This window comes from Cyprinus carpio, chromosome B17, assembly GCF_018340385.1.
Source record: "Cyprinus carpio isolate SPL01 chromosome B17, ASM1834038v1, whole genome shotgun sequence".
Classification (NCBI taxonomy): Eukaryota; Metazoa; Chordata; class Actinopteri; order Cypriniformes; family Cyprinidae; genus Cyprinus; species Cyprinus carpio.
This window is the reverse complement of record NC_056613.1, coordinates 16,204,498-16,217,754: the sequence shown is the minus strand read 5'-3', so window position 1 is coordinate 16,217,754 and position 13,257 is coordinate 16,204,498. Positions and strand designations below refer to the sequence as shown.

The following is a 13,257-nucleotide window of genomic DNA, read 5'->3' as shown; positions in this document are numbered from 1 at the left end:
AACTGGGATAATTCCTGTTTAAGATTTTAAACTATTATTTAATCTGTTTTGTTTTGACATTTTTCAATCATTTTCACCGAATATGTTAATGTAATTTACAGTTAACCAATGAAGAGTTTTAATTGTATTATCTTTCACAGTGGTTTGTGATGGTTGTAGTAGCGTTGTGCTGTAGTTTGTACTTCCTCGCAGTAGGTGGCAGTAAAGCTCTAGCGGCAGGTAGAGGTCACGCACACAACACAAGAGAAGAATAGCGCAATTCTTTCCAGAGGTTTTTAGTGAAGTTCGGGATTGCTTTCCTTGCACCCTTCACCTGTCCAAGTGCACTTGCATAATTAAGTCAACAGTTTTTCCCAGTTTTGTTCTGGCTTCATTCTGCAGTCGCTACAATTCCCAAAATGTTGGCAGTCAGAAGAGCATTCCGTCTCTGTCAAAGAGTGGTAAATGTCAGTGTTTCGCGTCGTGGATGCGCTGGAGCTGTTCCCTTGGACGACATCGTGAACGGTCTGACCGAGGAGCAGATCCAGGTATCCACACACCTGCTGACTAAACCCGGAGCCAAAGCTCGTGAAATGTCACCGTTTCTTTCTTGTTAGTCTTGTCCAAGTTTCGCAGGGACGCGCTAGTTAGCTGGGCTAGCATACATGATGACCTTTGAGACGATATAAGGAACTTAAGACTGTTTTCATTTAGTTTCCAGGCATTTTTATTTTTCAATATAACGCAATTATATTCATTTTCAGTTAACTCAGACCATCATTCACACTGACTGGTCAAGAAACTGTTACAGAGCGGTCTTGTTCAGACAAATAAAAAACCCCATGATATACAGATCCAACCTTGAAAGTGAAAAATGTAAGTACAGTTAAAAGTTAAATATTTCTGGGGTTTTTAGTATATGATAGATGTACATACTTTCTGTGCTCGCTGTGTGGGTGTGAACGGACGGCGCGTTTTGATTGGACGGGATCATTTTATAACCCTTTCTTAGCTTTGATAGAAGCCCACTGGAAACTCGTAACACAACTTACAGAAATCTGCTATTGAACATATTGCATAAGTTTGAACATGGCACTCTCGTAGTGTTTTGTACATGAATCAGTGTTGTGTGGTGGTCTTCTGAAATGAGGCAAAAGTCCTTCTTATTATAAAATAAATTAATGATCCAATTCTGGTTTATGTTTAATGGTGTCCAGGTTAAATGTGTATAAAGTTTATTTTATTAGAAACTAACCTTCAAATATCTTAACAGTATTTTTTTTTTTAAATGCAGCAAAGGTAAAATACATTTATAATTTTACAAAATATTTTCTATTTTAAATAAATTCTGTTCTTTTGAACTTTCTGTTTATCAAGAGCCCAACAGATCTGTTTTCTACATTATAATAAGAACTGTTTCTTTAGCAGCAAATCAGCGTATTAAAATGATTTCTAAAGGATCATGCGACGCTAAAGACTGGAGTAATTATTGCTAAAAATTAAATATTGCTTTAATTTTTTTTTAATTTTTTTTCTGAGGAGCAGGAGGCACTGCCTCTCCTGCCTTCTCAGACAGAAACTGTAAAACCATGGTATGTTGGTTAGTGTAATACCTTGATAATCTTTGAAGCACCATGAGAATACCTTAGTGTATGAATATGGTAATCCTTAGGGCTGTGCGATATGGGGAAAATATCTAATTGCGACTTTTTTTTTTTTTTTTTTTTTTTTTTTTTTTTTTTTTTTTTTTTTGACAGATATTGAGATTGCGATTTGATTTGCGATTTCAAATTTGCAAAGTCAAGCTTCAGCTTAATATTGTCAGTAATGTGCAGCACAGTATGACTATCATTACCCTGCTGAAAAAACCTTACAGTTTCCATTAAACCATTACAAAATTCCTTTTTGTGTTTGGCATTATTGAAATAGTAATTACTGTTGTTCTATTGGTTGCCATATTACAGCCCACCAATAGAATCCATCAAATAGACACTATTATAGTTTACATTAAAACCAATACAATTCCCATTATAACTCTTAAATCCGTTCAGTTTTCAGCTGTGTTTTGGGAGGGGCTCTATATATTTTTGTATTTATTTTTTTACAGCAGGCAAGATTATAATGGTATAACTACTTAACTTAATTACTGAATTTCACTGGAAAGATTTGTTTATTTTTTTTTTTATAAAAGAACTTTATTTCTTTAGTCAATTATTAAAGTATTACATATGTTACATTGTATTTGGGATTTTAAGAACAAGTGGAAAATGTGCTGAATGTTTCATTTCATCCAAGGGAAATTAGCAAGCAGTTAGCCTGAATTTACAGTTGTTTTAAACGCGGAGCCAGGCGCGAGTGGAGTAGTTTTAATTTGCCAAACTATTGATCTGACCCTGTAGACGCCATAATCCCACTCTGTCTCTCTCCCGCTTTCTGTTTGGTTGTTTTTTTTAATGTTGGGCGTTTACGCAGTTGGCTAGAGCAGTGCTGATTGGTGAGAACGGAGGTGTGGTCACTCTATTGGCTGGCCACTCGAGGCTGGCAGTCATGCTCTGGAACAGAGTAATATCGCGTCCACATCGCAGCGTTTCAAACTGCGATTGCGATTCAATTTTGATTAATCGCACAGCCCTAGTAATCATGTAGCAAAATGTTATTGAATTCATTATTATACCATGCTGTTACTGCCTATGTATTTATTATTATTTTTTTTGCTAGGGTCTTTATGCTAAAAGTGTACATTTAGCATCATGGGATTGTTTTGTTTAGGTTTTTGGCAGCTCATGTCATTTGTGGACAGTCTGCCCTGTGTTTATCATACATCTTTGTTTTGAACACCAGCTCAGACAGACAGTGCAGAGATTCTGCCAGGAGAAACTCGCTCCCTACGCTGATGAGATTGACAAGACAAACGAGTTCCCCCGCATGAGGGTGAGTTCCCGAACTTCCCGTACATGACAAGTGTCTCAGGACTCTCTCTGTAATAATCCTGAGTAATGAATCCTAACAAATTTGATCTGTTTTTAAAACTAGGACTTTTGGAAGGAGATGGGTGAGCTTGGACTGCTTGGAGTTACTGCTCCAGGTTGGAACATTTACAGGCTGTCTTCAAAAACCATTGCTTATGAGACAGTATTGCGCACAGACTGATGGGATTCTGCTGTGATGTTTTTGTCCGTGTGTGCAGTGGAGTACGGTGGAACAGGGTTGGGATACCTTGATCATGTTATTGTTATGGAGGAGATCTCCCGTGTGTCAGCAGCTATTGCTCTCAGCTACGGCGCACACTCAAACTTGTGTGTAAATCAGATGGTTCGACATGCAAACCAGAAACAGAAAGAGAAGTACATGCCAAAGGTGTGAGTCAAAACAGTTATTCATTTAGCAGAGCAAAACTGCTGTCTATTACGTTTTCTATTAAGATAGCTTTTTAAAACTGACCCATGATATGATGCATTAGGGAAAATCCATTTTGTAAATGCAGAATAATTAAATGTATTTAGGTTATTTATGGATTTTCGGGGTTCAGTTGTTTTTCACAATTATGCATATTTTTGTGCTTCAGTTGATGACAGGGGAGCATGTGGGTGCCTTGGCCATGAGTGAGACCAACTCTGGCTCTGATGTGGTGTCCATGAAACTGACAGCGAAAAAACAAGGTGACTGGCCTTCTGTTATCACTTCATGCTGCTCTGTTAGTCACCACTGTCTGTTGCTTTAATAAGCACCGTGGACTTGTCATAACTGGTTAGATATACATGCATGTTACAGCATATGTGTTGACTGAGTTGTCAGATGTATTGTCCTTTTGTTTACACTACAGTTCAGAAGATTTTATTTGAAAACAATTAATACTTTTGTTCAAAAAGAATGTGATAAATTGTGACAGTAAAAACATTTATAATGTTACAAAAGAGTTCATTTGATTGCTATTCTTTTGAACTTTCTATTCATCGAAGAATCCTGGAAAATTATGTCTCAGTTTTCACAAAAATATTAAGCAACATAATTTTTTTGAACAATTGTTTCTTTAGCACCAAATCAACATATTAGAATGATTTCTGAAGGATCATTTGACACTGAATATGAATCTGAAGAAATGGCATCACCAGAATGAATTACATTTTAAAATATATTAAAATAGAAAACAGTTCTTTTGTAATAACATCTCACAGTATTGCTGTTTTTACTGCATTTTTGATCAATTAAATGCTGGCTTGATGAATATGAGAGGCATCTTTCTAAAATATTAACCGATCGTATGGACCCCAAACTTGAATGGATGTTTATGCGCTAATTTATGCATGAATATGTAAGGGATGTATCTTATTTGGAATGCACCAATATTTTAATGATTCTGATGAGCCACTATTTTTTTCCTTAATAACCAATAAATGGCTGATAGAAAATGCAGAATTTTGTCCACATAAATCAAATCAGTCACTTATACATCACAGCAGTATGAAAAATAGACATTCATTTTGGGGTTTGTTTAAATTAAATCCGATATATTAATAGTTTCTCCAATAAAATAAATGTACAAATGTTATTTTGATATGTCATACATTCCTACTTATTAGTGTTTATAATGTAAGTTTGTAATGCTTATTCCATTGCTAGGCCTTCCAGAGAAATTTGTCACTGGCAAAACATGTATGCACTATAATGTATTGAGGTATTAGTGATTTATCTGTTTCTTGTTTGCAAAAAAAAATTAATTTAATCAAAATACATAACTGCTTTTGAATGGCTGTCTAATTAAAAAATGTATATTGCCCCTAGAGTGGTGTACTTGAGGCATCTCAAGGACTAAATGAGTATTGCTAACCAGACAAAACCCTGCCAACGCCTTCTTTTCCCTTTAATGTGTCATTTTTAAGGGGATCATTACGTGTTGAACGGTAATAAGTTCTGGATTACGAATGGACCAGACGCAGATGTTCTGATTGTGTATGCAAAAACAGACCCAGAGGCAGCAGCCCGTGGCATCACTGCTTTCATTGTAGAGAAGGTTAGAGATTGAATGATTCATTTTTAATCTGTTGATCAGGAAGGCAGCAGCTTCAATAGATAAGCATTTCATAGTCATTGTGCTTGTGTTCTTGAAGGCATGCCAGGATTTAGCACAGCGCAGAAGCTGGATAAACTAGGAATGAGAGGATCTAACACCTGTGAACTCGTCTTTGAAGACTGCAAGGTCCCTGGTGTGTGAAGTCTATTATGCATATTTGTGAGTCTGAATATGTTGGCGGTCCAAACAACAGATTAAGATGGTCTGTTGTGCTTTCAGAGGAAAACATATTGGGCCCGTTAAATAAAGGAGTATATGTTTTGATGAGTGGCCTGGACCTAGAGAGACTCGTCCTGTCTGCTGGACCTGTTGGGTAATTGTTTATTTTCAGTAGCTTGCATAGAAATGTAAATTGTCAAATTTTTGACCATTTTCTGTATTCCCTCAGCATCATGCAAGCTGTGCTTGACCATGCAATTCCTTACCTACATGTTCGTGAAGCATTTGGACAGAAAATCGGCCACTTCCAGGTATGCTTTTCACTCAAAAATGTTGTTCAACATGTTTTATGATTGTCTACTAATAGATGAAATTACTGTTCTGTTTGCCAACAAACATTCTGCCAAGGTATTTCCAGGTTCATTTATTTATTTATTTGTTTGTTTTTTAATATATACTTTTATATGAGATGTTTCCCAGGCTTTAAAAGTGTTGCACTATATGTGCGCTCAACAACCTGTTACATGTCCAACAGATTAAAATACTGAATATAGTAAGAAAAAAAAATACTGAATGAAGTTCCATAAATCATATGTATCACTTTATAAGTTTTTTAACGTGTAGGTCAATATCACTGTAGGGTGCCTTTTTGTGTCCTGTACATAAATAACTCATTTGCCATGATAACTTAACATAAAAATTACTATGAAAGGGTGTGTTATATTAGACTAAGTTTTTGTATTCATAACAAAAACAATACTTTGCTCTTTAGAAACATTTTCTAGATTTTTTTTTAGTTTTGTGTAAGAGGATGCATGTTATTTTGCTATGTTCCAAGCACTGCTCATTAAATTTGAATGATAGTAGAATATTGTCAAATCAAAAAAATAAAAATTATCCTATTAATATTTTGTTAAATAAGAGATTACTCAATTTGAGTGTATTGATCATTTGGTAACAAAAACTATAATTTTATTTAGTAAAAAAGAAGAGTTTGTCCATGTCCCTTGAATGGTTGTCCACCCTGTCGTATTGGGCATTCCGCCCCTTTAAGAAAAGGCCATCCCCTTTAGTGACATCAGGACAACAGATTTTTTGTCTCTTCAGTGGCAGGAATTTCAACGGCTGAGGTGAAATTTGTTGGTGACTTTTCAATTGACAAATTTTCTTTGTCTGATTTTGCTTGCTTGATTTGCCTAAGCTTAACATGTACACCCTGTTGGCATAAAATATACCAAAATGATTCGAATACAGTATTTTCAGGTTTCAAGTTCAAGTTTAAATATACCAAATTCTCTTCAACAACCAGACTAAATATTCAGCTAGTAACAGTTTGTTGTAAGCTAATATGCTAATTGTAGCTCAAAATGTCCACCCTGTCAGCCATTAAGACTCGACAGAGTAAACATAAACATGACAGGGAAACGTATTTAACAGTAATATATATGTCCATATACTTTGAATAATGGCCCATAATTATCTAAAAAAATGTGTGCGAGCTCAGCTAATATGTTTCTATAGTACTTGTCGACTATTTATGATATGACACAAAGCGAATGGGAAATTAAAACCAAAATTTTTGAGTATTGTGAGGGTTGAAAAGGGGCTTTATGGTGATATTGACCCATATAAAAAGAACCGTAGTACTACTCATATCCATCATTATGCTTCAGAAGGATAAGGTCTTTTGAAAGAAATTAATACTTTTATTCATCAAGGATTGATCAAAAGTGACAGTGAAGACTTTTCCATTCTTACAGAAGGTTTCTATTTTAAATAAATGTTGTTCTTTTGCACTTTCTATTAATCAAATTGTTTTTGATGAATAGAAATGAATAGATTTCCTGAAACAAATGTGCAGCTTAACATTTTTGAGTAAATGGTAATACAACCTTTTCAAACTGTGATCTTAAGAAATATTTCTTGAGCATTAAATCAGCGTATTAGAATGATTTCTGAAGGATCGTGTGACACTGAAGACTGGAGAAATGGCTGCTGAAAATTAAGTTTTGCAATCACAGGAATATATGACATTTTAAAATAATTGAACAGTTGTTTTAATTGTAAAATGAATTATTTTTGATAAAATAAAAGGAGACCTCTTTCAAAAACATTTTAAAAAACTCACTAACTTAAGATTTTTGAATAGTAGTGTTTATACACAGTTTTATGCATGTCTTTATGTAAAGTTCTGAAAAGGTATTAAACAAATTTGTTCCCTTGGCAATAAAATTAATCAAATGATTTTTCCCATTGCCTAGCTAATGCAAGGAAAAATGGCCGATATGTACACACGGCTTAATTCGTGTCGACAGTATTTATACAACGTTGCCCGTGCTTGTGACAAAGGCCATTTCAGTGCTAAGGTAAGAGCTCTTTACCCAGTTTTTGTTATTTGACGGTTTGTTTTATAATATTACATATGGGCCTGGAAATGATGCATACAGTCCTTGCAGAGTGTGTAGTAGCAGTATTGATTTGTGATGTTATTGTAGGACTGTGCTGGGGTAATCCTTTATTGTGCTGAGAACGCGACTCAAGTTGCCTTGGACGGAATTCAATGCCTGGGTGAGTGCCTAATAGTTAGCACAGCAAAAATGACAAGAAATAGCTCCCGATGTACCTTAGACAGAGATCAGGGCCAAACCCTTCTGTCTTCATTCATTCTTACCACAGCATGGAGTTACTGGGTGGATAAAACGGCAAACAAGTCAAACTTGTACCTGTTGCCATAGATGCTTTGTTTTTCAATTGTACTACGTAACATGAGATAATCGAGCATTTGTGTGCTGATTGATTGTAAACGCTTATATATTGATCCAACAATTTGAACAGCTAATGTTAGACTGGTCCTGTTGCTATGACAACAACTCAGAGATGAGCTCAAAAACGGAACAATTCACGGTCGTGTTAAATCGTCAGCAAATTAAGTCCTGCTAATTCAATAAGCCCAGGTCTCATGACTCAAGTTCTAGTTGACTCACACTTGCGTCTGTTCACAGGTGGAAACGGTTACATTAATGACTACCCAATGGGGCGCTTCTTAAGAGATGCTAAACTTTATGAGATTGGAGCTGGAACCAGTGAGGTCAGAAGGATGATCATTGGCAGAGCCTTCAATGCCTTGTTCAAATAAGAGCAGCACTTAACGAATGACTATCTGATCCTACACAGACTGGGTCGCTGTGGCCAGATATTTCATTTTCATCTGGCATCCTAATTATAACACCTTTATTAATTTGAAGTGTAAGTGCTAATCATTTTTTAAGAACATGTCATGGTGTTTTCTTTGGATGTCAAATGCTGTTATATGTTGTTCTGTAATGCATACATGGTGAAGTGGTCTTGCATATGAGAACTAATGCAGTAGTAAGAAATGCACAAACTTCGAGTCATTTTAAGAGGACAGACAATTCATTTATTTTACATAGCTGAACAGTTGAATGCAAATTCCCTGAAGAAAAAAATGCTTATGATAATGGAAACAGCCAGAAGAATTAATTTGTCCCATAAACCTTTGTCATGTGGCATGAGTGTTTCTGTTGCACATGATACTTGTACAGCACTTGCAGTTGTCTTGTTTTATTTCTCAGAACATGGTCACCCTGTGTAAGCTATTCTGCATATCATCTCTGCCCCACTAACATCATTATTTGGGGCTCTTTTTCATATATGAACAAAAAAAAAGTTTCTTTATAGAGGATATTTATTGAATTGTGTGTCTTTCAGATATTCTTTTCCTCTTAATTTCTTTGTATTTTAAGATTTGTTTAATCTTAAGGTTCAAAAGAAGTAGCACATTTTTTAAATAAGCTGTTGTACTGACCATCATACAGTACCTTTGGGTTTTCAGAATCCTGTCTTTCTGAATAAACGCTTCATGTATTTGAAGTAAATGATTGTTTAGAATAAACATTATCTTCCTTTCATCTGATGGTATCAGATTTGTTGTCACTCATACTTTCTGTTTTTATTAGTTATTTTCAGAAATGTCTTAATTTAATTCGTTATTTTATTATTGTGTGTATATTACAGCATTTATTTATTTATTTATTTTTATTTCAGTTTTAATGTTAGTCATTTTAGTAGTTCAACTAAAACTTATTTTATTTCATTTAGTTGCCAAGGCAACACTTCCAGTTTTCATTTAATATTTGTTTTCCATCTAATATTTATATTTTATATTATTTCAGCTTAAAGGGTTACTCCACCCCAAAATGAAAATTTTGTCATTAATCACTTACCCCCATGTCGTTCCAAACCCGTAAAAGCTTTATTCATCTTCGGAACACAATTTAAGATATTTTGGATGAAAACTGGGAGGCTTGAGACCGTCCCATAGACTGCCAAGTAAATAACAGTGTCAAGGTCCAGGAAAGTATGAAAAGCATCGTCAGAATACTCCATCTGCCATCAGTGATTCAACCGTAGCGTTTTGAAGTGACGAGAATACTTTTTGTACTTGAAGAAAACAAAAAGAAGACTTTATTCAACAAATCGTCTCCTCTGTGTCTCTCGACATCACCGTAGCACCATTTTGGAGAATATGAGCAGTACGCAGGCAGTGTATGCTCTTCTGTGTCAGCCGCGCCACAAGGATACGTTTTCTATATGTATTAAACTTTGATTTGAAAGAAAACAGCGCATCTGTGGAGCGAGGCTGACACAGAAGAGCGTACACAGTGCGTTCAGCTCATATTCTCCAAAATGGGGCTACGCTGATTTGGAGAGACACAGAGGAGAGGAATTGTTGAATAAAGTCGTTATTTTTGTTTTCCTTGCACACAAAAAGTATTCTCGTCACTTCATAACGTTACAGTTGAACCACTGATGGCAGATGGACTATTCTTATGATGTCTTTCATACTTTTCTGGACCTTGAAAGTGTATTTTACTTGGCAGTCAATGTGACAGTCACAAGCCTCCCGGTTTTCATCCAAAATATCTTAAATTATGGTTAGAAGATGAACAAAGCTTTTATGGGTTTGGAATGACAGGGGGGTAAGTGATTAATGACAAAATTTTCATTTTGGGTTGGAATATCCCTTTCATTTTTTAACAGTTTTACTTAACAATAACAGCACTAAATTACGGCCGGTTATTTTCTGGAATAAGATCACTATTTCTATTATCAGTACATTTATTTAATTCTACACAACACTGACATTTATTTTTTTATAGACTCTATATTAACCACCATGGTTTATGCTTTAAGCAGGTGTGAAATGTTTTTTTCTTTGATCTAAATAAATTCATATAAATTATATAAATTCATATTCATATACCTAATTGTGAGAGATAACACTTTAGTAGATTAGTTGTGAGTTAAAAATAAATGTTTGTAGAGTACACAGATCATTGAACATGCATTGATCATTTGTGACAATACATATAAGAAACAAGTAAATAGATTAATGTATCTGAGCGCAGTTTCAAAAATGATGTCAGTATTGGAATTGTTTGAAGGGATTGTTAAATGCACAAAACATTTTATTAGTTCAATAAGAACTAGGCTCAAGCATGAAAACACTTTTAGAGAAAAGACAATGTGGTTTATTACAACGTATTCTGTACTTTCTATAGTACAGTATGTCCATAAACTGTAGTCAGTCAATGAACTACACCTGTGTGATGTTGAGGGGAGCTGACTTCATAAATTCACTTAAGTCATTATAAACTCTGTCTCAGAAATTAAAGTCAGTGCTGAGAAAAGCTCTAGCATCATTCCCTTGCAGAGTTCATCTGTTAGATATATTGTATTTAATGCAGTGAAATTAATAATTGTATAAGTTCAAGTGTCTAAATGCTTTTTGGGGCCACTATATTAATAATGGGCTTTAATGTTTCACAACGTGAACATAGCCCTTTAAGAAACTCCATGTTGTCTCAGCATGCCATACGTCAACTCACTGGCTGTGTCACAAAACATAGTCAGCTGCCTACCTAGACAGCATAACGGACAACATAGATAAGTTCCTAACCTGCATTTTGAGCATTATAGGTGCGTGCAACCTCTTTTAGAGAATCGAAGGCGCGTTGTGAGTCAGTTCAGTGGACCATGGTACCTAACGCAGTCTATGTAGGGAGCATTTAAGGTTTTGTGAAACCGCCACTGACAGAGGATGGTAGTGTTACGTAAACTCCATGGCAAAAGTGTTTATGTCAGTTCTGCACGAGTCTGCTCTATTCCAGGTGTTCTCCTCAGGATGACAGTACAATGAGCTTCTCTTCCCATGTATCCACGAGAGAAACGACGCCGGACCAGCAGTGCGTGTTACTAATAAACTCCATTTAAATCCACGACACCACTCAAGGTAGGAGAATCTGTATGCTGCTACATTTAAAAGAATGAAGTTTTAGTCATAAGTCGATATTTTTAGCGTGCTGTCCTCCAACGTTAGCCTAAATTTAATTTAAGCCAGTCACACTGTGAAGTAATTAAGAGGGATTTTAAACAAGAAGTCTTAATCATTGTTTAGTTTCGTTATCCATAATGACAGGATTGTTATCTATCTACATCACATTCCGACGCGACGCGTCAAAACTAGAATGCTCCCATAATAATAAACGCATTCATCCGGTTTTTGTGCTAACGATAGCGTTCGAGTTTGTCGCGTCGCTCGCTGTGTAGGATGAGTTGTTTGTCTAATCTTTTGTTTGTTAGTAACGCAATCACGGGTTGTAGTCTTTACACTAGTTGTTCTCTTGCGAAAACACTGGAACTGACATGTTTGCTGTCTTCATCTTGTCTGACTTTTATTCGTGTAGAAGATCCATATTTCAAATAAGTGAAGTTTGGACAAATTATGTTATTGCAATTACCTTGATACTTGTCCTTTGCTTCTTGCATACTTTATTTTATTGGATCATAAAAAGCTTTAGTTCTATGAACTGTTTATTGAATGTCATCTAACAAAAGAATTTTCAACTTATGTAGGCCTATTTGAACAACATTTTTAAGTGTAGCTTACTATGAGATAATGCACTAATATTTGTTGTGATATGCTTTTCATGTTTCATGACATTACATTATTATATTAATTTTATGTGGGATGTGACGATAGTGTCGATAAAGCATGATGCTGCTGTTTATTTACCTGACTAAAGATGACAGTTTTCTGTCTTTCAAGTGCTATCTCTTATTTTTATTTTTTAAAATCAAGAGTGCAGTAATAATTTTAATACATTTTGGTTTTGCTCATTTATTCACAAAATGTTTCTCCTAAAGTTTATAAAATTTACCTCAGCAACCCTCTACGGACACCTTGGCAATTGAATCACCACCAAAATGGCACCGTTTTTTAAATAACTGAAAGAACACTCTTAACATCAGTCTGTCAAGTATTATAACATGATAATCAGGTATTATTTAATGATAGAACTTTAGAAACAAAAATATTGATAAGATAATAATGATACGAATTCTACTAATAAGAACTATATAAAACGCACTAAGGATTAATGAGCTACTGAATTCATGAATATTAATCAGGTTGTGTGCAGTCGCTCAAACTGATTTGCTGAAATCAATACAGGGGTGATGATAGATTAGCGCCAGCCGTTTGTGCATTAGTTCCGCCTACTATGGGAAACCCCAGCAGTTCTTAAAAGCCGAAGAATTCCAAAGGAATGTCGTTATTTTGACAGGAAACTACAGCAAAGAATATTGTTAACAATTTAGCGTGTCAATTATTTCTCTCTGCGTGTGTGTGAGACAAAGTAACGGCGAGTTGTGTGTCTTCACTCTAGAGTTTACGGTACGTCAAATACAGGTGCGCTGCACATCCATTCAAATTAACTGAAAAATATCACAGATCGCTTTGCTTGACGGAGAGTGAAACTCTGAAGCACTCAGTCACAGAGTGTTTGGCGAGTGAAAATATATCTGTGCTATACTTATACTAGCCTCCAACTCACACACTGGCGAGTAAAATCTGAGAATTTATTAGCCATTGGCTAATATTAGACATCATGTAGTCGTCTAGAGTGAAGATTTAGTCACAATGTAGAGGGTTGCTCAGGGGTGTATTCCAGAAAGCACGGCTAACT

The 13,257-nt window shown here is 35.4% G+C and overlaps 2 protein-coding genes across 3 annotated transcripts in view; both read left to right on the top strand.

Moving 5' to 3' along the window:
• The first annotated feature begins 237 nt into the window (after nt 1-237).
• On the top strand, nt 238-9,138 carry LOC109092042 (isovaleryl-CoA dehydrogenase, mitochondrial-like). The gene is made up of 12 exons (XM_042742526.1): nt 238-527; nt 2,821-2,910; nt 3,013-3,064; nt 3,167-3,336; nt 3,545-3,638; nt 4,860-4,991; nt 5,088-5,183; nt 5,270-5,363; nt 5,439-5,520; nt 7,471-7,575; nt 7,705-7,777; nt 8,212-9,138. The coding sequence occupies exons 1-12, from the start codon at nt 399-401 to the stop codon at nt 8,343-8,345; spliced, it is 1,251 nt and encodes a 416-aa protein (XP_042598460.1). The 5' UTR covers nt 238-398; the 3' UTR covers nt 8,346-9,138.
• Nucleotides 9,139-11,316: 2,178 nt separating this feature from the next.
• The window catches only part of LOC109097504 (bromo adjacent homology domain-containing 1 protein-like), a 34,299-nt gene continuing 32,358 nt past the window's right edge, over nt 11,317-13,257 (top strand). The window contains exon 1 of one of the 2 annotated variants that reach the window (XM_042742525.1): nt 11,317-11,522. The gene's annotated coding sequence lies outside the window, so the exon portion shown is untranslated. The remainder of the gene's footprint in view (nt 11,523-13,257) is intronic. The other variant, XM_042742522.1, reaches the window with a different exon arrangement.

What these genes read in the sequence shown, in the direction of transcription:
- LOC109092042 (XM_042742526.1), top strand. Translation starts at nt 399, where the DNA reads ATGTTGGCAGTCAGAAGAGCATTCCGTCTCTGTCAAAGAGTGGTAAAT. An exon ending in TGACCGAGGAGCAGATCCAG is followed by an intron (nt 528 to 2,820) that starts GTATCCACACAC and finishes TTTGAACACCAG; the next exon opens with CTCAGACAGACAGTGCAGAG. An exon ending in GGACGGAATTCAATGCCTGG is followed by an intron (nt 7,778 to 8,211) that starts GTGAGTGCCTAA and finishes GTCTGTTCACAG; the next exon opens with GTGGAAACGGTTACATTAAT.